The following is a 25,337-nucleotide window of genomic DNA, read 5'->3' on the forward strand; positions in this document are numbered from 1 at the left end:
TAGGTACGCAATAGATGAGGCGTAGTATGAATGGAGCAAGTACGCACCCACGATAAGACCTACTCCCTCCGTCTCAAAATAATAAGTGTCATTTTCGTTTATTGAGAAAAAACTTTAACTAAATATATAGTAAAAAATATTAATATTTATAGTACATAATTATTATCATTGGAAAGATCTTTAACTCTAGTTTTTTTAATAAATTTATTTAGAAATACAAATATTGCACGTATTTTCTATAAATTGAGTCAAACTTGTGGCACGAAAACCTAAAACGACACTCTTTTTGGGACGGAGGGAGTAGACTCGACATGGATAGATGGACATCCAAGTCCAATAAACGAAATTCAATAGAATCCAACTAAAATCACCAAGCATGTTATTGACAAATGAACATGTGGCACTTGGTTACTTAAGGTGATCCTTTGTGTTTCTAAGTTCTTACATAAGTTATATATTATATATAAGCTATATGCTATAACTATAGTGACTAGTTATATATTTTAAATTATATGTTATAAGTTAGTACACATAAATTATTATAACTTAGCAGAGTTATTTAACCGTTATTTGTTTTCATGTCTATGCTACCTAACTTAGTCGATTAACTTATTCCACAATGCTATGTATCTAACTTGTGCTTTCATATGTATGTTACCTAACTTATTTGACTAAGTTTTTTGACGCAAAAGACCGTGGGGGAGATCCCCAGTTATTGTATAAAACTTGTCTGACTTTTATTTTAATGTGTACTCCCTCTGTTCCAAAATAACTGATGTTTTGAGCTTTTTATCGCAAGTTTAACTAGATTTATAGAAAATATGTGCACCATTTATATCTCTAAATAAATTTGTTAAAAAACAAGATTCAAAGATCTTTCCGGTGATACTAATTATGTACCATAAGTATTAATACTTTTTAATAGATATTTAGTTAAAGTTGTTTTTCAGGAAGCGAGAATGATAATTATTTTGGGATGGAGGGAGTATGCTACATAACTTTGCAAATCGATGAAACCTAAAGAGAATGTTATTACCGTAACTGCTCTTAAAATTAAAATTACACATAGGTCTTAGGCCTTGTTTAGTTCCCAGAAAATTTTACAAAATTTTTTAGATTTCCCGTCATATCGAATCTTTAGACGCATGCATGGAAAATAAATATAGATGAAAATAAAAACTAATTACACAGTTCAGTCGAAATTGACGAGACGAATCTTTTGAGTCTAACTAGTACATGATTGGACAATATTTGTCAAATACAAACGAAAGTGCTACAGTGTCGATTTGCAAAATTTTTTGAAACTAAACAAGGCCTTAGTACACAAAAAGAAAATGTAATATTGTATAACTTTGCATATGTTAACTTATTTCTTAAAGTTAATTATACTGTGTGTGTTTTCAATAAAATAAAATATTGACACGTGTGAAAGCGCGAAAGGGGAAGCTGGTTGTGCGCCGGACGCGCGATGGAACACCTTCAGACTATTCCAAAACAGTATGAGGTGTAATTAAGGGTCTCTTTGGTTCCCCTTGTTAAACTTTAGCTAGCTAAAATTATTTTATCTACTTTTAGGTGACTAATGGAACTAAACTATTTTAGTACTTTTTAGTCAATGTGTTTGGTACTTTAGCTACTAAAATGACTAAAATTTAGCTAGTTAAAATTTAGCAAGAGGAACTAAACAAGTGTTTTTTCCAAAAGGAAAATTTGATTGATTGGGAGATTGTTCGCTAACATCAGTTTCCATAAACGTTCGCCAATTAGAGCAAGTTACCCATTTGTTAGCTGTAAGGTTTCTTGCAGACTTCTCCCAGCCCACTCATACAATAGTTAGCTATTCACTATTAATACATGACCCACTTATCACTCATATAAAGTTTTTTGGTTTTTATGTCTAAGCTGACTGTAAGCTTACAGCCTGTTTCTCCTCTCTTCTCTCCCCTACCTCAATATTTGGCCAACTTACAGTCCATTATAATACTTGGTCTTACTTGAATCGTAACACCGAGCGCTCCAAGGTAGTATTCATGTATGGCTGGCTGTATCGATCGATGGCGCTCGCGCGCTGCAGTTCGCGAGTCCCGTTTTTCGTTCATACCACGACGTCATATATCGAGCTACTATTCGTTTGTTACACTAGGAATGGGCGTCTAGAAAAAATCCTGGCAGAAATGTTAGTCAAAATTATATAAACTTTATGAGCTGGATTAATTCCTAGGCTGTTTCTATTGTAACCGAACAGGCCCTTAATTTTCTTGTCTGCCAACCAGAGACGTGATAGGTGATACACAGGAACAGGATCGTATTGAATCAAGGTCGACGCAGTTATTCTCTCGGTAGGTAAAGCTAATGCGAACAGGCCCATAAAATTCGGCCCAACTCAAGGATCCAAACAGGCCGGCCTTTTTTTTTGACCTTAGGGTTTGCTCTTACCACACTTGGGAAGCCAGACGCCCAAACCGCAGGCCGCAGTGCAAGTGCAAATCATCACTCGGCTCGTTTCCCGAACCTTCCTCCTCGCCCTCGACTTATCCCCATGGGCAAGTCCGGCGCAAAAAAGAAGAAGCCGGCCGCCGCCGCCGCCGCGGCGGCGAAACCGCCGCCCGCCTCGGCTGAGCAGAAGGCGACGCCGCCGCCTTCGTCCTCTTTACCCGCGGCGAACGGCGGCGCGTCGCCTCACCAGGCGGTGGACGCCGGCGTCCTCTTGCGCCGCGCGCACGAGCTCAAGGAGGAAGGCAACCGCCTGTTCCAGTCGCGCGACTACGCCGGGGCGCTGCGCCAGTACGAGCTGGCGCTCCGCCTCGCCCCGCGCGGCCACCCGGACCGCGCCGTCTTCCACAGCAACCGCGCCGCCTGCCTCCTCCAGCTCCGCCCCGTGGACCACGAGGCCGTCGCCCAGGAGTGCTCCCTCGCGCTCCAGGCCGAGCCGCGCTTCCCGCGCGCTCTCCTCCGCCGCGCCCGCGCGCTCGAGGCGCTCGGTCGCCACGAGCTCGCCCTCGCCGACGCGCTCGCGCTCCTTGCGCTCGACCCTGACCACCGCGACGCCATCGACCTCTCCTACCGACTACGCTCACGTGTCAACGCGTCCTCGGCTGCCTCCGCTTCCTCGGCACCCGAGCCCACCAGCCGGCCTTCCCCCGCTGCCCTTGGTGCCTCTGCTGTTGTCGCCGGACTTGGCCATTCCCTCCCCGCTCGCCCATTCCCTAAGAAACAACCACCACCACCCCCACCTGCTACTTTGCAGCCAAATCTCGCAGTGATGTCAAAATCTAACCCATCACCGTTGCCCAAGCTGGTGCCATTCTCCAATTCCCCGCCATCTTCAGCCAAGCCTTTGGCTGCAGATAGCTCCGAGAAGGCCATGACGCTGCCAGTGGCCTCTTTGTTACCAGCAACAGTGGAACCGCTTATAAATAAAAAGGTTGTGACGAGATGGAGGCCTCTCAAGCTGGTGTACGACCACGACATTAGGCTTGGGCAGGTTCCAGAGAAATGCAGCTTCCGTACACTTCGGGAGTTTGTAGCCAAGAGGTTCCCATCATCCAAGGCAGTGTTGATTAAGTATAAGGATGCTGATGGTGATCTAGTTACCATCACATCGACAGAAGAGCTTCGGTTAGCTGAATCATTCATTGATAAAGTTGGCCACGAGGTTGTAGAAAATGGGAGGGAGGGTGACAATAAGCTCCCGGTGTTGAGGCTGCATCTTGTTGAAGTGAGCCCAGAACAGGAACCAACTTTGCCATCAGAAGAGGAGAAGTTGGAGGAGGATGAGGAGTTGTTGATCAATGGTGAATATAGCACTTTGAATACTTCTGCAGTGGTAACCAACGCTGAGGTGATGAAGCAAGATGTCGAGAATGGAGTTGCTGAGCAAAGTATGGAGACAGGAAAGAAGGATTGTGGCCATGCTGAGTGCAAGGAAGCTGAGATTGATGATTGGTTGCTTCAATTTGCAGAATTGTTCCGGAACCAGGTTGGGATTGATGCAGATGCGCATCTGGACCTGCATGAGCTGGGCATGGAGCTGTGCTCTGAGGCTCTCGAGGAAACTGTGACAAGCGAGGAGGCTCAGGCCCTTTTTGAGATGGCTGCTTCTAAATTTCAGGAGGTTGCTGCCTTGGCCTTATTCAATTGGGGAAATGTGCACATGTGTGAAGCAAGGAAGCGCATCCCTCTCGATGAATCTGCTCCAAAGGAAGTCATGGCTGCTCAGCTCCGCACAGCTTATCATTGGGTGAAGGAGAGGTACGCTCTTGCAGGGCACAAGTATGAGGAGGCCCTTAAAATCAAGCCAGACTTCTATGAAGGGCTTCTTGCTTTAGGCCAGCAACACTTCGAGACTGCAAAGCTTCATTGGTCATTTGCACTGGCAGATAAGGCTGACCTATCTACCTGGGATTCTTTGGAGACATTCAAGCTTTTTGATAGCGCTGAGCATAACATGAGGGCTGCAACAGAGATGTGGGAGAAGGTGGAAGAACAGAGAATGGCAGAGTTAAAAGAACCAGGTGCAGGCGAGAAGGATGAGGTACTGAGGAAAAGGCATGCAGGTGGTCAACCGGAGTTGACACCAGAAGAGGCAGCTGAGCAGGCAGCAGTAATGAGGCAACAGATTCACCTCTTCTGGGGTAATATGCTTTTCGAGCGTTCTCAAGTGGAGTTTAAGCTCAGTGTCGGTGACTGGAAGACAAATCTTGATGCATCTGTTGAAAGGTTTAAGCTGGCTGGAGCTTCAGAATCAGATATTTCGACAGTGTTGAAAAATCACTTTTCTAATGCAGCCTCTGAGTGTGAAGAGAAGAAAGTCATGACTTCAGGCACAGAAATTTCACAAACAAATGACAATGTTGAAGATAAGTGTGTGGTTGAAACCTAAGTTTTCATGGTTCCAGGTTCATGACATCAATGTGTATCATATTCATCAATTGCTTCATAGGCTTTATATGTTCTTGGCAATATCATGGTCCTTTGTCGTGACATCTAGACGAGAGCTTCAAGGTTCAAGCACACTGAGTTTTGTGTAATCTTGATAATTTACTAGAGAGGTCTTAGATTTCTGAATATATTATTATTCTTCACCCAGTTTTAGTGGTATGTGATGTGGGTTAGTTTTCTTTTCCTGTCAGAAATCAGGTCTCAGCAATGTCTCCCAGCTCACATTGTTTAAAACATCGGACACATACTTAGTAAACACGGAATGTTACCCATGACTCATTTATTGTGCTAAGTCGCCGTCCATGACTCATGCATTGTGCTAAGTCGCTGATCCCTGCATGATAGATTTGAATTTTAGTGTTTGTGTATTTATTTTGCCGCTTTTGCATCCGGCAATCTAAGGCAGTCGTGCCTCAAATGTGGGCCTAGAGTTATAACATAGCGTACTTTATGCACTCTACAAGTACCGAATTCTTTCCGCAGACAAATTTCAAACAAAGTTCCTTGTCACGTTCAGCCACCATTGAACTTTTTTCCCCCCTTTGTCCAAGCTAATAGATATTCAAGGTCGAATGGAAAACAACAGCTAGGCCGTGCTGTGAGACAGGGAAAGCTATGACAAATTTTATACGAATATTCTGATATTTGATATGGTTCATCACATTTCACTATTCAGTTACATGGTTACTAGTAGAAATGAGTTGCTTTCAGTGACGGATCCCTAGCAGGGGAGGCAAATGCCATGGATCAAGGTACATTCAGAGTTGATTGGTTATTCTTCTATTGCATCCTAGTTTTTCAACTCTGTCTCTTTTATGTGGTAGTTCACTTTGTGTGTACTCTGTTTTCGCCACTTTCCAGAGAGGTTAGCATACCATTCTGGTGCAACTAATCGTGATTCCAGATTGATTCAAACAAGCTAAAGTCCTGTGGTGTTTCACAGGGGTGGATCTTTTTTTTTTTCCATTTATGGTTGCTATGGTCTGATAAGATGCCTTGCGATTTCATTTTTGTTTATGAGGCCCATTTTTGTCGGCAGCTTGAACTGCAGAGATCAGTGTCCTGAACTCATCTTATTTCTAGCTCTCCGTGGAATAAGAGCATTGACATGACGATGTTCGGTTTCACGATTTGTTTCCTTTCTGTGTTCCCAGTGTTATGATGTTATTTGTACATTTATTGGCTCAATAGTACTCCCTAGGTTCAAATCTTATTTTCCTGCAGTTGAATGGATAGCAGTGGGGAATTGTAGAATTAGCTTGCTTTCATTGCGAAGCATACTGCTATTATTTGGCCAAGTTGCTTACAAAACTTGACTAGTTTGTGTGCACTTACAATTTTTGCTCTATCAAACTGTAGATTTATCACAGTTGCATTAATTTATATATGATGTGAAGTAGACTGTTAAGAGTAATAGTCTCTTAAAATTATATCTACCTGACCTCAAAATTCATGGTTTTCCTTTTCCATTCTCATGGCTGAGATCATGTGTCATGTGTGTTTCCTGTGCACTGCCTGTTTTTCCCACATGGTTTTGCAGCCTTAGACTTAGACATGGATACAATGTGAAGTTGCATACGCTTGTCTTTACACATATCTACTTCTGGTCTTCTGTCATATCAGCTTTAAGGTTCTGTACTATGTCCACTATTGTTGGTTCAAACTATGCCCTATCTGCCAGACAAAGTAATAGTTAATCTGTGTTTAAAACATCTACCAGAACAACTTGGGCTCAATTCATTATAGAATATAGTATATTTAAACTTAAAACTCCATTCCTCAGGTTGTCCTATTCATTCTTGTGCAAAATGCAGGGGAGAAGACTATTTTGAGATGAAGTTTTCATCCATACATGAGGCGAGTACTGCCGATGGTGCCATATGATCAGCTCACTGCTAAGCTCATTAATCTTTGGCACCACAAATCCACTAATGGCATCCAACGACACATCTTCCCTAAGCTGCCAGGGTGCAAATCTGCAGTCAGGTCTCTCGTGCTCTAGGCCTCCTCACTGCTTTCTTTCAGTTTGTTGTGCTGTATATGATAATATAATCCACTGTACTACTTTTGGTTGGTAGATTAGCATGCCTCACTTAAATTGAGCTATATTTCGTTGAGGCATATATATTGAATACGATTACTGAGACTCTCATTTGCTTCAGGGTACTTCAACTATGTCCAATATGTAGCATGTATAGGGTCTGATTACTGAAGCTCCTTGTGTATGTGTAGATTGTATTGCATGGCTGTTTCGAGCAGAGTAGCCAGTCAGCCATGATTGTTTTATTCTTTCCTTGACTGTGCATGTTGTCTTTTCACAATCCATGTGTATTAGCGTTGCTAATGGCTTATCCCATATAGTATTCTTATATTATAAGGGATTTACTACTTAAAGTGCACTTTCATAAAGGTCCAATATGGATATGAATACATTTCTTTGTTTTAAATAGGTCTGTATTAGCTAATGTAGCCTTACTGTCATCATATTTGCAGCTGCAAGAATCTGTAATTTCTGACCATAATAAATGTAAAGCTACCCTTTTGGATAAGCCATGTGTAGGTAAAGCTCTCCTTGTTCTGTTAGCAGGAGTGGACATGAGTAGAGTAATTTCACTTTTTTTTGGGATCTTCAATTTTTTCTTTTCCTTAGATGCTGAAGTTGTAGTTCTTTTGCTCTTTGCAATGGAAAAATTCTTTCTACAAAATCAACCGTATAAAATCCATGAAATAACTTCACGAGGTATTTTTTTGTTTGCACCCTTGAAGCATTAGAGTGTTCATCAGATATTTTTTTTGTTTGCCCCTTGAAGCATTAGAGTGCTCACTGAAGTATTATCAAGATCTGGTGGTGGTACCGCATAATTTTTGTCTCGGTGAGCTGGCCTCTATATCTGAATCCTGGTTTCACCATTGGATGCCTAGGCCTTCACAGGCTGCAAGCATTCCTGGACTCGTGGTTTTTAAGAGCCTAATGGGTTCCAATCTTTTGCCCAGTTATCATTATCGGACTTGTTTTAGAACATCTAAAATTTGATTCTAAGCTCTTGGGAGCCTTTCTTCAATTGTTTCTGTTAGAGTACGCAAAAGGCCTATTGGCCCTGGGCTGGCTGTATAGTCCGTTAGTGTTAGGGTTAATTAGAGGTAAGGGTCGCTTGCTTAGGGGTCAAGTAAGCCTTGCTCATAAGTCAAGTAAACCTTCTATATAAGAAGAGGAGATGTATCAATCTAATCAAGCAAGAATTAAGAAGGAAATCCTTCCCTCTTGCTCGGCTGTGGGCAAAGGCCCCGCGGCCGGCCGCCCGGCCCTCTCTCACCCTTGCAGCCCTAGCACACGAACAGTACCCTCGGTACTGTAGCACCGCGGGTACTGTAGCCCGGTGCTGCTCCCTCAACTCCTCCCTCAATCCCTCTCAGGGTAGTTAAATGCACAAAAAGCGTGTTCCTAGGTATAGTGCAGCATGACCATCTGAAGCTACTCCAGCCTCAGTGTATTTGCTCAGGCACACGCCTTTTGGCGTGTAAGTGCAAAGCAGCAGGGCACAAAGCACTCAGCTTTCTCTGATTCTCTCTTGTTACAACCTGTGCCTTTTTGGCATATCTGTGACTTATATGCTGTTGCTATTAATTACATGTACCTTTAATTTTAGGCCTGCACAATTTTGGCCCCTTCTATCCTGTTTAGTGTTTACTCCCTCCGTTCCAATTTATAAGTTGTTTTGGCATTTCTACATACATAGCTTTTATTATGTATCTAGACATATAGTATACCTAGGTGCATAGCAAAAGCTATATACCTAGAAAAGTCAAAATGACCTATAATTTGGGACAGAGGGTGGTAATATCTATATAATCAACAGCTACATATTAGACAGTTCTATTCTATTGCATTCATGTGTGTGTGCAACTGTGCATACTACTTTTGGAAGTTTGCAGAGCCTAGCCTCTTATATATGTCCCTTTATATCATAGCAAACGTGTAAAATCATGATGTACATGTTGCTGCCTCTGTACAATATTATTTTCAATTGATACTTCTAGGATCATCCATCAGGATTCAAATATGTTAATCAGATTTTAGAAACAAGGTTTTTTAAAAGCTGTGGGGGGGAAATGGGCTATCCGCCAACATAGTAGAGACAGTTGTCCAATAAGATGATGAGATCTTGCAACATTGTTTTCGTCATTCTCTTCTCTGTGCTTATGAATATATATGTTTGGTAGTTCTATAATTCAAACTTAGCATGTAATTGTGTATGGACTACTTTGACTTTGGATCTTCCATTGTCTATGTTATCAGTTTTGCCATTCCTTCATTTTATTCCGTCCTCTGCCACTACTGCCACTAGCCGTAAGTTGCCTCTATTCTGATCTAGGACCCATAAGAGATTATGTTTAGTTTTCATTGACAAAGATGAGTTTGATGTGTCTCAATACATTCATATTGAAAAAAAAAACTGCTTTTCATATCAATCTATTTGGAGAAATCAGTATTTCTTTGACCAATCCAATTAGAAGACTGTTGCTTTTTGAAAAATTCCACATGGAAGATGATTGGGAGCACTGCAGTCAATACAATTATATGTACAGAGGCTAACGTCTGTTTTTTAGATTTACCAGTACTCAGATTTAATCCAAATACTATTTTTGGTTCCCAGTCTGAATATTTGTTGACTTCGATTTAAGTCACAGTCAGCTATCAATTTTTTAGGAGGGATGCCACCCAGTGAGTCACTTCTTTGTTCATATTTCTCTCTCCCTTCAATCGATAGCTATCAATTTGCTAACTCCAGTTTGACTTTCTAAACTGCAAATAGAAACATCAAATCTGAATTAAGTCTTGAGATCCTGATCTGCTTACACTTTTTTTTTGTTCAATCATACATATGCAGGCTACAGAGGATCAGGTTTGAGGAATGAACTTTCTGAACTGGTAGTCCTTAGAGTATCCAGATCCACTAAATTTTCTGAACATGCAGATCAACCATTGTATGCTTGATATGCTCCTCTAGACTTGTTGATCACAAGCTGCAACCATGGAGTAGTTTTGGCCTTTGCACTAACCAATTTATCCATAGTTTAATTTAATTTTTTGATGTTTTATAAGTAATAGAATTCTACTGAGTAATATGAACTTGTTAGTATCAGTAAGGATGCAGGTGGGGCGGCAGCGGTCAGCCCACCCCACGTCCGCACGAGCCGCAAGAACTTTTGCGGGCATATGTGGCAGCCCACGCCACACCGCTTGCTTTTGCGGGTTTACGCGGCAGCCCGCATAACCGTGTCGCTGATGCAGTTGGGCATGTGTCGCTTCTAGATACCAACTGCAGTTCGCACATGCAGCAGTAGGATTCGCCTGAGCATCATCCTTCGTGCAGCGGTGATCTACAAATATATTCATGCTTCAGTTCAACGCATGGTGCATCATCCTTCTCGTGCCGAACAACATGCATGTGGCACATCCTTGCGACGTCATTGGCAGTCGCAGTTTCCTCCCCCATCTTTCTTTGCAGTTCGCAGTGGCACGCTCCTTGCGGGTCCTTGCGGCGCCGTTGGGCTATGCTGACAATCTGCCGTCGAGCTGCTCCTGTTTTGTGGGCTCACGGTGCGGGTTTATGTGGGTTCGCGGCGTGGTAACCCAACGGGTTAGCAGGTTTAGCTTGCGCCGCTTGCATCCTTAAGTATCAGACAGTTATTCCTGCCTAGTGCCTATGTTTAGCATTAATATTTTTACGTTTACCTTTTTAGCCAGTATAAGCTGTTATACTTGTTTTGGATAAACCCTCCTACTGTTTTGGAGGTTTACTATATGATTTTCACTACCTTTGGCCTTTGGCTGGGGACGAATGAGGGAGATAACTGCAATGGGGCTGTTCGTAAGACTGAAAAGCAGAGGCATAAGACTGAAAAAAAGTGTCTGCCATAAGAATGTTTACACTGAACCCAATGCGAATGCATCTTCTGTCAACTGAAATTTGATGTGAAGTTGATATTAGATATATGCCTATTTACAGTGAACCCATTTGAATGCATCTGTTTATGAGCTCTAAAGCTGTAATGCAAGTTCTGGCTTAGGATATAACTGTGTGCTGGCTTGTTTTTTGACATTTTATTGTATAAGCCTCTTTATGTGAATCTGAGTAAGCGAGCACCGATAATTGCAGTGATGGAAATTCTTTCAAACATTACTTCTTAATACAAAGATATGCAGCTCTTTTACCTATATGCTCAAAAAATAAACTATAATGCATGTCATGCTTCTTACTTTTATGTTTTCCTTTAATCAGTATCTTCATGAAGCACGGGAGTGTACTATGGTCGGTGGCTGATGCCAGAGGAAAATGAGAATATTATCATGTTTATTTGTAACTCTGCACATCGGTTTTATTGTTATCATGCTTATTGTTAACCTAGAAAATTACTGCTTCAGTATTGTGTTTTTCTAAAAAAAATATCGAAAAGGTTTATCCATCCTCTATTTTCTTATCAGACCGAGGTTACTAGGGGAGTTAAAACATCCAAATTTGGTGAAGCTGACCAGATATTGCTGTGAAGATGACCGTTCCCTATTTATCTGAGTTCATATTTTGAGAAAGTCTATAAAACCACTTATTCTGAAGTAATCCTTCTGCTCCTGTTTGTCAGATTGTGAATGATATCATAGCTGAGTTTCTGTTATTCCACCTTTTACATACTGTTTTCTGTTTGAGGACTCATGGTTGTGGCTATACATAGAAATAAACATACATATTATTTAATTATTAAGATGGGCATGATTGACTCAGTTCCAATTTCAGCACCTGTTAGTTTTGTGAAGCGATCTCTGAAAACATGAAGAATGACACCACCTGCTTTGTGGTAGATTACATTATCCAGTGTGCTATTATTTTTGTGAAGCAAGCTCTTATCACTTGAAAGGAAAAAAATGAACAAAATGAAGTAAATTCTTTTGACATACGAGTAGTTCTCTTGGAAAGTTTAGAAGTGTGCCACCATTGGTTGTGTTGTTACTTGAAGAATAGTTTGGATCCTTTTTGTCTGAGTTCTTGATACTTTGATGTAGTCGTCGTTATTTTGGCATAAACTAAACATCTCTAATGTAAAAAAAATTAGTTAAAAGCTCAAGTTTGAATGCAATGGCCACATGCAATATACTGATGCTGGTAGTATAATCATATAAGGTTTCATCAAGGTTATAATGCCTATTTGCTTTTCTAAATTGGTTTTCTTTCATGTAGATTAACATCATGCTTTTGCCTTGTGTTTCCCTGCGAAGATTCTGACTGGTTTTACTCCCTAGATTGCGGCATTGTTTAGTACAGTATATAGAACAACAGTACTTAATATTCACATAAAACAGTAAGTTTGCCAGATTTGAGGCATAAGCTGTTTAATGTCAAATCTTCGTCTTTTTGCGAATCTTTCTAAATCAAAGGTTACTGCTGGAGAGAAGTACCATGAATTTGTTTAAGAATAAACGGTGTGCCTTTTTTTGTTCTTGCAGATACCTACTGCTTTCAGTAGACATTACATTCAATAGACAAACCTCCTGCTCCTGCTAGAAGCAGAAGAGAGCAAGTGATATCAGCAGTAATAGTTGCTTCGATCAATTATTTCTCTCATTTCAGCAGAGTTTGGCTGTTAGTCGCTAATTAGATATTTCAATGCACTTGATATGTTCTTGAAAAGTTCTTTGTACCAGCTATTATTATTCTTTGGACCACATATATCATCTGATGTACTGCAATCATATAGATCAAGTTTTTCTCTACGTTTGCACTTGAATAGACAGCATAATTGTGAGTTATTACATGCTTCTCTATTCATGTACTCGCAACCGTTACTTTTCCCCATTTCTTTTATTTGTCTAGAGTTAAGGCCTGACACAATTAGCTATATTGAAATTTAAACATCTAATTTTATGACTATCTTTGTTCTCGGACTTAAATCAGCTATTTTGGATGCAGCTTAAGGGCAGGTCGGAAGCATGTGGCCAAAGATATATAGGAAATAGATATCGGGATCTAGATCTTGACATGATCTGTTTAGTGCTCTTTTTTGTTTTGTCAATCAAAGAGGATTTGGTAGCCATCCTTGATGAAATAGGATGAGTTATTCCGGGGATTAACAATTGTTTCATGTGTATATATAATGAACCGAAGGTTCCTTTCAGTTATGAAGTGTGTCCAATCTTAAATTGTTGGTCATTGATTTTAGTACTATTTTATTTGTATAGCCACACCGCATGTTATGCTTCAGTTGCTTCCTTTTACTAACAAAATGAATTTAATGGTTACCGGACTTGGAATTTTTATTTTCTTTAATCCCTTCTTCATTTCTTCAATGATTCTGGAGCTATTTGTTTTTGGAGGGAAATATTTCCCTTCATTTAGGCCTTGTTTAGTTCCCAAAAAATTTTGCAAAATTTTTCAGATTTCCCGTCACATCGAATTTTTAGACACGTGCATGAAGTATTAAATATAGACAAAAATAAAAACTAATTGCACAGTTTGGTCGAAATTGACGAGACGAATCTTTTGAGCCTAGTTAGTCCATGATTGGACGATATTTGTCAAATACAAACGAAAGAGCTACAGTGTTGATTTTGCAAAATATTTTGGAACTAAACAAGGCCTTACCTGTGGTGATTACATAACGTTGATGAGGATTGAGATGTGCTAGTGACTGGACATAAGGTAAAGCCATATATATAGTCTCACTTCAGAGTTCAGACGACACTTTTCCCCGTGTACCCGTGTATCCTATTTCTAGCATTACCGTCCAAGAAAAAAAAAGCCCTTTATTCACAACACTTTTGCCACGTTTGCTCAAAGTTTTCGCGCATTCCAAGACAACCCGGCACCTTTCGCCGTCCGATCCGCCCGGCCGGCCACTATCAGGGAGTATCAGGTCCACTACCATCCGGCATCCGCCAGCCACCCACCTCCTGTTCCTGTTTCCAGCGCCAGATCGGCCCTCCGCTTTCTGCGTCCATGCCGCAGGCCAGGAGCTAGCCGCAACCGCAACCGCAACGAAGGGGGACCAAACAGCGGGGATCGATGAGGCCGACGGGATCGAGACGGGGCCCGAAAGCGACCGAGCAAAGGCGAAGCAGCACTGCACGACCCATCTGCGCGGGCCGGGCCGGCGGTCGCTCATGTCATGTGCAGCAACAGGGGCCGCGCCAGTCAGTAGTACTCCACAGTCCTCGCCGCGCTTTGGCGTCGTGGACTGGATCAGTACGCTACAGTTTTGTTTTATAGCCGTGATGGAGTACTCGTACATGCTTTTTGTGTTAGGACTTGTTTAGTTCCGAATTTTTTTTGGTTTTCGAAACTGTAACACTTTTATTTTTATTTGGTAAATATTGTCTAATTATGAAATAACTAGGTTTAAAAGATTCATCTCACGATTTATAAGTAAACTATGTAATTAGTTTTTATTTTCGTCTATATTTAGTGCTTCGTGTATGTAACACAAGATTCGATGTGAACTAAACAAGGCCTTAAATGCAATGCAAGTACACAGCTGCATATATTATGTACTCCTGGTTATTATCCTAGTCCGGATAAGTTCAGCTCTCCTTTGACTAGCTAGCTCCTTGCAGTTTTACTCGCGAGTTATAGCTAGCAGCCTATCAGGAGTTATTAAAAGTCACTCCAGATTGGAGCCACGAGAGAATTCGAGGCATTGCTGGCTTCTTCACGCGGTGACACGTGTCTCTATACATTTTGCAAAAACGCCCACCAGTTTTTTGGTAATCAACCCGCAGTCCTTGACATTTTGTAAAGAGCCCCCACACCGAAACGGCCAAACCCTAATCCCCTCCGGCTGCTCCTACGCGCCGATGCGGCTCGCCACGCCGCCCACTTCGCACATCTTGGCTCGCCGTCGTGCTCCTCCCCCTCCACCATGGACCCCTGGGGCGCGGCTCCCGTGGGCAATGGCTCGCCGGGCGAGCGCAACTCCGGCCGTGGGCGGGGCTCCGGCGGGCGCGTGGCCGAGGCTGTGGTGGTGCTCGCGTCCTCCCTCCCCAGATCTCGTGTGGCAGCTCCGATTTCGGTGTCCCCCGAGATCCATTAAGCGAGGCGGATTGTGGTGCGACGGACCCTGAGCCCTCTACCTCTGCGAGCTCGATAGCCCTCTACCTCTGCGAGCTCGTCAGTTTATCGGTGTGCCTTCCTCGTCAGATCCCACTGGATCTAGAAGCAGGGAGATGGGCGCGTGCTGCTCCTTCAGCTGGTCGTTCCACGACCACGCGTTGCTACTACTTCCCTCGGCGCACTCGATCTGGTGAGTCCTTCGCAGATCACCTGTACAGAGGCATATCAATTTTCAAACTATATATGCTAAAGCCTACGAGTTATGATTTGTCCGGGTAAAACTATGTGCTTCGTTGTCATGCCTTGCTTAGTTTCTATCTGCATGAAACATCGAATTGTGATAGGTGGCCTGTTTTAGCTCAACACATATTATTGCGTGAGTTAACTTTGGGCTTCACACCTATGATAGTTGATAGATATATCTCTGATGGCGAAAGACAGTAATCGGTCTTAGGCTCAGTCTCAGCTCAATCACGATGCATCTTGTGTTCCTTGCTAAATGAAATTATATCAATCTGCGGCTTGTGTACCTTCTTTGCATCTTGTTTACGCTTATTGTTTTGTTCACAAGGTGTAGTTTCAAATCTGTCTTGCAGTATTCCTGTTCGATGATAATAGTCGTGGTCCTAGCGGTCTTACAGTCAAGAAGCAAAGGAACACTGTTAGAAGATAATCTGGACACCCAGTAGGCCTGCAGAGGTGAGTTCCATCCTTGCCTCTTTTTTATGGCCTCATGGCAGTCATATTTCTTGGTAGTATCTCATAAGAAGTTTTTATGGACTAACCAAGGAGATCTCGGCTGCACCATTGCAAGGGAATCTTATTAATTATTTAGGTGTGTTGTCAGTCCTCCCTTTAACTGATTTAACAACAACCTCTTAATTGATAACCAATGAAGTGCTTACCCTGTGCACCGTTCTTCTTTTAACAAACCAATTTTATTAACAGCAACATGCTGTAAGTAGGGAGAAACACTTCTATTGTAGAGAGGATAGTGCCAACTACAAGGGGCATATTGATACATTTGAGTCTGGTTTGTACATGAGACAGCTAGATGCAGAGCAGAGAATTTGAGCTGGAGGCTATCCTAGCTTGTTTTGCTATCAGAACTATCAGTTTGTAACTTTGTGTCCTACCACACATTAAATTATGTATCTTGACAATAGTTACTTGTATACTATACCATAAAATCTTAAATGAGTATAATCTAATAAATGGATTTTTTAAATGAGCCCATTGCAGGTATCTTTTGGTTTCTTGAAAATTGATATCTATTGAATTAAACAACACCCACGGTCACCATTTTAAATCAATTTTGGATTTTTTTTTCCAATAATCTGAGAGCGACCTTGATTATGGGCCTTGAGATTCAACCATCCTACATGTGTAGACTGCAGAATTTGTGTAGTACTGTAAGTATTACCTTTGCTACTGGCATTCTGGATTTTCCCTTTGGACATGTGGGTTACTCTTGGAAGGAAGCACAGGATGTTATAGTTGAAAATTGTTTTGGGAAAATGAGGACAAACAGAATGTATTATGGACCAGTGAATGTTATGTTGTGCATTAAAAAATATCATTTAACATTTCCTTGGTAAATGGCTACTGCCTCAATGGTTCTTTGTAGATTATTGTGAGCTATATTTCTGTTTTTTCTTTTCTTTTTTTATGGCTTGCATCTATTTTCTATGACGTTGCTCTGATGTGCTGGGTGTGCCAAATTGTAGATCATTTGGTGCTGATATGACCATAAAAAAACTGTTGCTGATAGGGCTTTGACTACATTGTTCTGATGATGATACTCGCGATTTGATTTTTCATGACCACAATGGCCATTGCTATATGAGGCTACCGGATTATCCATGTAGATGTACCATTAATCCATTAAATTCATAATGGAGGATAGGTTGTCTTTGGTCTATGGAATTAAACTATTGTCAGCGAGTGAATTCTTTTGTTCTTTTGGTCTTCTCTCACTCCCTGAAAGTAGTTTTGTGATCTCATAAGTTTTACTTACTCATCTGTGGCCTTTGTAGTTTTTTACTTGTCAACTCAAGATTATAAATCATTTATGCCTTTATAGGGAATTAGCCATTATAATTTTTGTTGTTGATGAATAAAGCAATTCTCTGATGAACCCACTAAAATTAAAGTTATTGAAGAGGAGTCACGGTAGGGCGCCCAAAGGGCGCTTTGGAAGCACCACAACATTCTAAGCATCGGTGGCTTCCTGGCGTGTTGATACTTGTTGCTGCCTATTTTGCAAAAAGGTCCTTCGACTTCTCTGAATCAACCCGTAGTCCCCAATTCCGCTCCCAGCCCCCAGTCACAAACCCTAACTCGACTCTCAAACTCTTCAGCCCTTCTCTCATGTCCGCCCCCCGCCGCTGCCGCCGCCTCCTCCTCCTCAGAATAGACGTGGGATGGGGGGAAATCGGAGAGGAGCACCCACGGATACTGCATGCAGAGGGATGGTACCGCCGCCTCTACTGTTGCCGCGGCCGTCCCACCGCCTCGCGGCCGTCCTTGCTCCTAGCTCAGCGGCACGTCCTTGTTTTTAAACCTTTCCATTGTATTTCTGAATTTCTAATCGCTCTTTTCTTTGGTGCAAAGTAAAGGAAAACTAGCAGCTTTAAGCTTCAGCTGACACTTAAGCCAAACTAAAATATAAATAGAGTCGTATAATAATGGAATGATGCTCAGATATGGGAACTTGTGAGGTTCTTTTCTTTCTAGCATTTTTCTTACCACAATAGTGATAACTCTCTTTACAAGCCTTCTCCATATATTTGTGGAGCTACTTGCTTTTCACATACCCATTTTAATAGCTTTAGTTATTCCTTTGGGTAATTTATAGACAGATTAACTGTGCCTAGCCTGAACTTACCTATTCATTATATTTATGTTTATTTATGTATTATTGTTCTTCTATTGTTGTGCTGTTTTGTAGAGGTTGGAGTTGTTGCTACTGTATGTGCATCTACAACATTGCAAGTGTTTGTCATCCCTATTGACAACTGAACCTGCACTTTCCTGAAATTTTATAGAATTTCTGCTGGCCCTTAGGTATTCCAGTTTTCATTTTCCATGTTTTGTCAATACCTTTGAATTCAAACCTTTCATCATGAAAGTTGGGATTATTTCAAAGCATGTCCATCTAAGTCATTAGTAATAAATGGGTATGCAGTTTGCTCCAAGAAAATCTACCATGTAGGCATTGATGTTATATGCAGGTTGATAGCAGAAGATCACTATCAAGGTTAGGTAGGCAAACGGTATCACTTGTCTGATGTGTGTGTGCTCTACTGCTACTTAAATTCTTACAGTATGTAAAGATCTTGTCTATTACAGGTCTCTCCATTAATGACTTCGATGCTCTATCAGATTTTAACCTCAGATATTCTGATAAAGCATATAGGCGAGAGTAGCATCTTATACTTTTATGTGTTGTTAGATGTTCTGATTTGAAAATCGCATTGAGATGTCTAAATTTACTTCTCCAGTTGCTTGCGGATCTTGCTCATATGAGATGTACGAGTTTATCTCTGGCTCTTGTTAGATGGTAGAAAGCAGCAGGCAACTTGTTTTTTTTTGCTTGCATTACAGTAAGCAGGTTACTTTAGATCACCACACTACAAATGCTCCTTATAGCAATGTATAGCTCAGGATAGAAATAAAATGTGTTGCGCTATTATTTATGGTCAAAATGTCGAACATTGCTTTCTAAGAGCAAGGTTCATACAAGGCACACCTTCCCCATCAATCCCAGGTGCTCTGTTGCCTTCACCATCTCATCATGATCCTGCTCTTGACCATGGGTGCCTTTGAGGTAAATTTTCATCCATTAAATTATACTTAAGTGATTCAATGTCTATATTAGACATGCATTCAGCGTGTGTTTAGCATGCACATGTGTTAAATTCTTAATTTTAGAAAACGAATAATGTCGCCCTCTTTAGTGAGTATAAAATAACATTTTGAGCCTCGTAGGAGGGTGCAGGCAGCGGTCGGAGGTGTATACGTGGGACTGCTCAAGTGTGGCGCTGGGGATCAGGAGGTACTGGTGCCAGGTCAGAGCATGTAAAATGCACTTAGTAGCTAGAATATGTAATATTAGGAGTAGATTATACATAGATATATGAACCAAAAAATTAGTTCCAATGTATAGACCTCTTACAAAATTATTTTTGAATTGTGAATTCACCCACTGCAACTAGATTTGCACAAGATTGGTTTGATTTGCATCACCACTTATCTGTGTTTGTTTCTCTTATTGAATTAGGTTTGATTTGCGCCATTATTATTTTGTTCCTGTAGCAATGTATATCTAGCAACACATGGAAATAATCCCCCCTTGTCTTAATTTGGAATTAGCAATGAACAACTCCCTATTAAACTTTGTGTTGCTTCCGTTGCAATGCATGGCTAATCACTTATTTATGTAAATATGACTCAGAATATTATATTGTTAAGCTCTATTAAAATCTATTTGTCTGTTTATTTTGATCCACTATTTTTTCATATTATGTTGAAAATTTTAAAGTTCCCGTAGCAATTTTATATGTATATTCACGTGTGTATCGCATGGTATCCTTATATGTATATGCATGTGGTTGTTTCCTTCTAGAACTCACCCATCACCCAAAAAATCTGTGAAGAAACTTTTCTTAGATGGAGATACCAACAAAGATGTTCGTGACAACTCGGAAACCAAGACACTGAAAAATGTGAATAGGAAAAGGTTGGCATTGCTGAAAACTATTTTATGTATATTCACGTGTGTATCACATGGTACCCTTATATGTATATGCATGTGGCTGTTTCCTTCTAGAACTCGCTCTTCGCGTGTGTATCGCATGGTATCCTTATATGTATATGCATGTGGCTGTTTCTTGCTGTATGGGATCAAGTTGTTAATGCATAGTGTTATTTTTCCAAAGTGTGAGATTACTAATGCCAGTAGCTCATCTCAGAAACTTGAATCTCTGCATAGAATCTCAGACTCCAAGATGTACATGTTGCCTAAAATTATAAGCTCCTTTTTTCATGTTATGGTCTGATTCTATGCATAAAGTATCCATATGTAGTTTAGTCAGTATGCAAATTTAAAAATCAAATGCTCTACACCTCAGTTACTGCTACAGTGGAGCTGTCCGTTTGATTTATAAATGAAATCTGGACTATGCCCATACTTGCACTCTAATTCCGATGCAATACTTAGTGTTCCATACCTATCCGGTCGAATTGGGTGAATTATCTTTGTAGACATTTATCTTAAGATGTTTTATTCGTGTGAAATAACATGTTGTCATTCTCATAATTACGTGGCGTGTGCCAGTTGCAATGGAAGATTTCATTGCTTTTGTTTATGGCTCCCAACATTACGCCTCATTCTCTTATGTTTACAGTGCACAACTGAAGATAGTTGATCGGAGAAGGATGATCAAGGTGCTTTTGCCTCTACAAGCTGGACAACGGATGCTCTTTTGGTTTCTCGGTACCTTTATATATGTACTCTCTAATGATCGCCAGTGTATTTGGATCGACATTCTAAGCTACCGACTATAGTGTTTGGTAGTCATGAATACCGATCGTGGACTGTAATGGCATGGTATGTGATGTATGGCTAGATAGAACCATAATGGCTACAGAAGCCGTGCATGTAGTGAACGATTGTGTAGTATGTGCTTGAACAGGACCATAACGGCTGTGAAGCCCTCATGTTCGTTGTTTGTGGATGCTCCATTTCTTCTAAGTTAAAACATTAGCGATAAATGTGTTTCGTAACATAGTGTATATCTGTTGTTCACATATTGTTTTTTCAGTCATTGTAGGGCGCCCGAAGGGCGCCGAATGATCTAGTAGCATGCATGTGCTGAGCAAGTTTCTAGTTGCATGCGTTAGCTTGTCGCGCTGGATGACTGCAGTGTGCTTTGGAGTGTCAACGGGGAAGTTACTACCCTAAACCTGTCCTCGCGGGGGCAAATTCTCCCCCATCCCCGTCCCCATGAAAGGTCACGGGAATAACTTCTGCTCCATCCCCGTCCCCGCTCGGGGATTAAATTCCCGCGGGGATCCCGTCTCCGCGTCAATTATATAAACAACAGCAAATCACTTACATAAACAGCAACAAATATCCAATAATTCACATGCAAATAACAGCCATTTGTCCATAATTGCCTACTGCATAGTTCATAACAACACAGAAACAATCACATTGTTCATACATCACCACAAGTGATTCATCAACTAGAAATAGCAACTAAGAATCCAAACATCGAGCATAGGTTTATTATTATCGGGTCTCCACGGAAAACGGGGACGGGAGGAGGCACACCAGACCCGCCCCCGCGAAACCCGACGGGGACATATTTTGCCCCATTTAGCTCCCCGTGGGGAGAGATTTTACCCCAAACCCATCACCAAATAGGGGAATTCCCCGCGGGGAATCGGAGATCGGTTCCCCGTTGACATTTTGAAGTGTGCTAAACGCTTTGTGCTGCTGCGTGCGTATGCATGCATGCATGCGAGATTGCACCATGAGTGAGGTGTGTTTAGTTTGGGTTGGTAAAGTTTAACAGGTACTTTAATATTTTTATTTTATTTAATATTAGTGTCAAATCATAGACTAATTAGTCTTAAAAGATTCATCTCGCAAATTACTCTCTAGCCATGTTTTTAGTTTCTAAATAATTTATATTTTGTACTTTATGTATATGTTTAAATATTCGATGTGACAGACGATACACTTTACCGCCAGTAACCAAACAGCCTATATGTAGATAGTTGATCGGCAACAAACAAGGGGATGAAGCCGGTTGGAGTCACTGCACTCCAGGACACTGGGGCCTTGTTGTTCCAAAAAAAATTTATAAAATGGACATCATAGCACTTTTATTTGTATTGACTAACTAGAATCAATAGATTCGTCTCTCAAATTATATTTAAACTATGCAATTAGTTTTTTTTATTTTATCTATATTTAATGTTTCATGTATATGCTGTAAGATTTGATGTGATGGAGAATTTGAAAAATTTTGTAATTTTTTTTTGGAACTAAAAAGACAGAGCCGGATCACTGGATGGATGCAGGCGCTGCTGGCGTTGGCTAACCACTTCACTGTCGATCCGGACTCGTTTGCATAGCATGTGCAGCTGCATGCTTGCTCTCGGTTGCGTGTGCCACAGCATAGCAGTAGCAGTGTACTGTGTAGTTCATGCATGGGAGGGGCACACCACGTACTCGTTGCCCGGTGGAACGCGATGCATCTTGCTGTCGCTCTGGACACCACAGTCAGGACCACAACCACCACTGCTCGTGCAGCGGGTCCGGCGATTCAAGACATGCAAGGGCGGTATATACCTGCGCTGTGCCTGTACCGCTGTACGCTCCTCAGCCTCTTTACATGATGACTTCGATCTACCTGTATGTGAGTTGTGTGGCCCGTGTCCGGACGGGCAGTTACCGCAGGTCCACATGCATTTTATAACGCGCAGAGTAAATACTATGTACGTACTACGTATAACGGCCACAATAACTCCATGTACATTAGTACGTACATTACCTACGCAGCCATGCATCTGATCTCTCCCTCTCCCTCAATCCCTATCTGTCGTCCGCGTATATATTGGAACTGTGTTCAGTGACGGATGTAAAACTGGATTGAAGGGAGAGCTAATCTCTTCTTCCTCTATTTCTCTTTATTTTTCTTCTTTCCTCCATCTCTTCTTCTCCCTCACCCTCCTATATTTCCATTGATGCACCATGTGTGTGTGTGTGTGGGGGGGGGGGGGGGGGGGGGGGGGCGGCGGCGATGAGCAATCATTCAGCAGTTATGTAAAAGAAAAAACATCTACCTACTGTGGTGCTTAAAGCCCTCCTAATTTGAATCTCTTAACAAAAACAAAAAGAATGAGAGATGGGAAAATAAGAATAAGTGTTTAGGGTTTTTTCTCCTTTGCAAAAAAAAAACAGTCCATTTCTGCCAAGAAAGTATTTGAATGTAGTGACACGACACAACTGTTCCATATGCCTTTAGCAACTTCAACAACTCTTAGTCATACTACAACAAACTCAAGAACAGGATGTTTGGAGTTATACTTGGGGGGAAAGATTTCATTCCAAGAGAGCCTACAAACTCCTAATGGGCCATTCACAGATCCATGATTCTTATAAATGGCTATGGAAATCAAAATGCCAGCCAAAACACAAAGTGTTCTTCTGGCTGCTATTGAAGGACAGACTGAACACAAGAAATATCCTAAGAAGGAAGAACATGGAGCTTGAATCCTTTGACTGCGTCTTTTGTGTTAACAGCATGGAAGAAACTGCACAACATATATTCCTTCAGTGCCCTTTTACCAGCCAATGCTGGGATGGCATCCAGATTGAAGCACCAACGAACACCCCTTTCCCTGAGGTTGTCTCCCAACTCAAGGATCAATTACACTCTAAGTTTTTTATGGAAACGATTATCTTGATGTCCTGGTCCATCTAGAAAACAAGAAACAACCAGATCTTTGAGGGAATTTTACCCACGACAGAGTCAGTGAAACTTCTTTTCAGGAAAGAACTGACCTGCATACGCATAGAGTCAAAGACCAGCTACTACAAAATCTTGACGAATGGATCCAGTCTCTTGCTTGATTTCTTTGTTTCCTTTTCTGTTTCTCCCTTTCAGTTTACTCTTCTTCTTGTCTTTCTTTGTTCCTTAGTTTTGTATTTCTGAACTTGTGTACTAGTCTTTTTTACCTTCAATAAAGTTTCACTGTAGGGGCCAAAGCCCCTTCAGATTTCTCAAAAAAAAAAAGAATAAGTGTCTGCTTGGCACGACTTCTCCCAAGTGCTCCTCTAGAGAAAGGAGCCGCAAATTGCAGCTTTGGCTTCTTAAAAAAAGTCTATGGCTCCTCTTACACAAAATAAAAATGACTTTTCCTCCTTAGATATTTGGTACGATCTAACTCCTCTGGCAAAACTGTTTTTAGAGCCGGAGCTAGAACCGTTCCAACATAGGCTAAGATTCTATAATCCAACTATCTCTCCCGAACCTACTTCTTGAAAATTTTCGCTAGGGCGCCCACACCGGTGAGTCGACCCATCTATGCCACGTGTACCGGCAATGAGTCAACTTTTTCGTCCTCCAATGCTGCGTGACTCTTCTAGCCGAATTACGAATAAATGAATCCCTTTAGCTTGTGGACCTAGCCCACTCGTGGCGCTCCGTCGGGTGGTTGGCCGTTGGTGGTATTGTATCAAAATAATTTTTTAATCCTCATGAATCAATTCATCTGCTTGCATCGACTCCTGACATGCATCATGAGTTGGTGATCCTCTAGTGGGCATGAGTCGACTCATGTTGTGCCACCTCATCTAATGAGTCGGTTCTGATAATAATCACTATTTGAATGAGGTCAGAATATCTCTAGGATCCAGATTCTATACTCATTATTTAGAATATCCAAAATCTTAATACAAGAATGAGATCTTAACATACTACCTCTGTCCCAAAACATAATAAAGTTCTCACTTTTCAAGAAATCAAAGGATTTGAACTTTGAACAAAATTATATTAAACAAACATTTATAATAAAATGTAAGTATCATTAGATTGATTAGGAAATGTATTTTTATAACAAACTTATTTAGAGACATAAATATTATTATCCTTTACTATAAATTTGATCAAACTATCTATTTGACTAGCATGAATCTTATAATAATTTCTTTTAGACGGAAGGAGTACTTTAGTAATTGTTTTTTGTTTATATCCACGAACAACAGCACGGAGTGAGGATTTTAACCTTGCAGTGTCCTGTGGGTGCAAGATTTACTGGTACTAATATAAACTCTGACTGACAAGTGACAGGTAGATCTTTGTTACCGTAGGAACAGATCTCGTGTACTTGGTGGCAAAAATAGAGTACTCGTACTACTACAGTAGTACCAAAGTCCAAAACCACTTGAAAGTTTGACATGGCCTTGTTTAGTTCCAATTTTTTTTTACAAAATCGACACTGCAGCACTTTCGTTTGTATTTGATAAATATTATCTAATTCTGGACTAACTAGGCTCAAAAGATTCGTCTCATCAATTCCAATCAAACTGTGCAATTAGTTTTTATTTTCGTCTATATTTAATACTTCATGCATGCGTCTAAAGATTCAATGTGATGGTGAATCTGAAATTTTTTGCAAAATTTTTTGCAAACTAAACAAGGCCACAGAATCTTACAACATATACATGGAGCATTAAATATAGATAAAAACAAAAACTAATTACACAGTTTGTATGTAAAT

The 25,337-nt window shown here is 41.0% G+C and overlaps 1 protein-coding gene and 2 long non-coding RNA genes across 4 annotated transcripts; all 3 read left to right on the top strand.

Moving 5' to 3' along the window:
- LOC8061355 (protein CLMP1) lies at positions 2,467-5,220 on the top strand. Its single transcript, XM_002455199.2, has one exon. It carries the CDS (start codon positions 2,540-2,542, stop codon positions 4,880-4,882), a length of 2,343 nt encoding a protein of 780 aa, XP_002455244.1. The 5' UTR covers positions 2,467-2,539; the 3' UTR covers positions 4,883-5,220.
- Positions 15,093-18,858, top strand: LOC110433385. Of its 2 annotated transcripts, XR_002450804.1 has the most exons (4): positions 15,093-15,231; positions 15,638-15,876; positions 17,992-18,305; positions 18,393-18,858. It is a non-coding gene; the product is annotated as an uncharacterized LOC110433385 (long non-coding RNA). The 2 variants fall into 2 exon arrangements; XR_002450803.1 differs by lacking the exon at positions 18,393-18,858 and having other exon boundaries at positions 15,638-15,740; positions 17,992-18,191.
- Positions 18,865-20,543, top strand: LOC110433384. The gene is made up of 3 exons (XR_002450802.1): positions 18,865-19,111; positions 19,669-19,782; positions 20,450-20,543. It is a non-coding gene; the product is annotated as an uncharacterized LOC110433384 (long non-coding RNA).

Source organism: Sorghum bicolor, chromosome 3 (assembly GCF_000003195.3).
Source record: "Sorghum bicolor cultivar BTx623 chromosome 3, Sorghum_bicolor_NCBIv3, whole genome shotgun sequence".
NCBI lineage: Eukaryota > Viridiplantae > Streptophyta > Magnoliopsida > Poales > Poaceae > Sorghum > Sorghum bicolor.

What these genes read in the sequence shown, in the direction of transcription:
- LOC8061355 (XM_002455199.2), top strand. Translation starts at nt 2,540, where the DNA reads ATGGGCAAGTCCGGCGCAAAAAAGAAGAAGCCGGCCGCCGCCGCCGCC.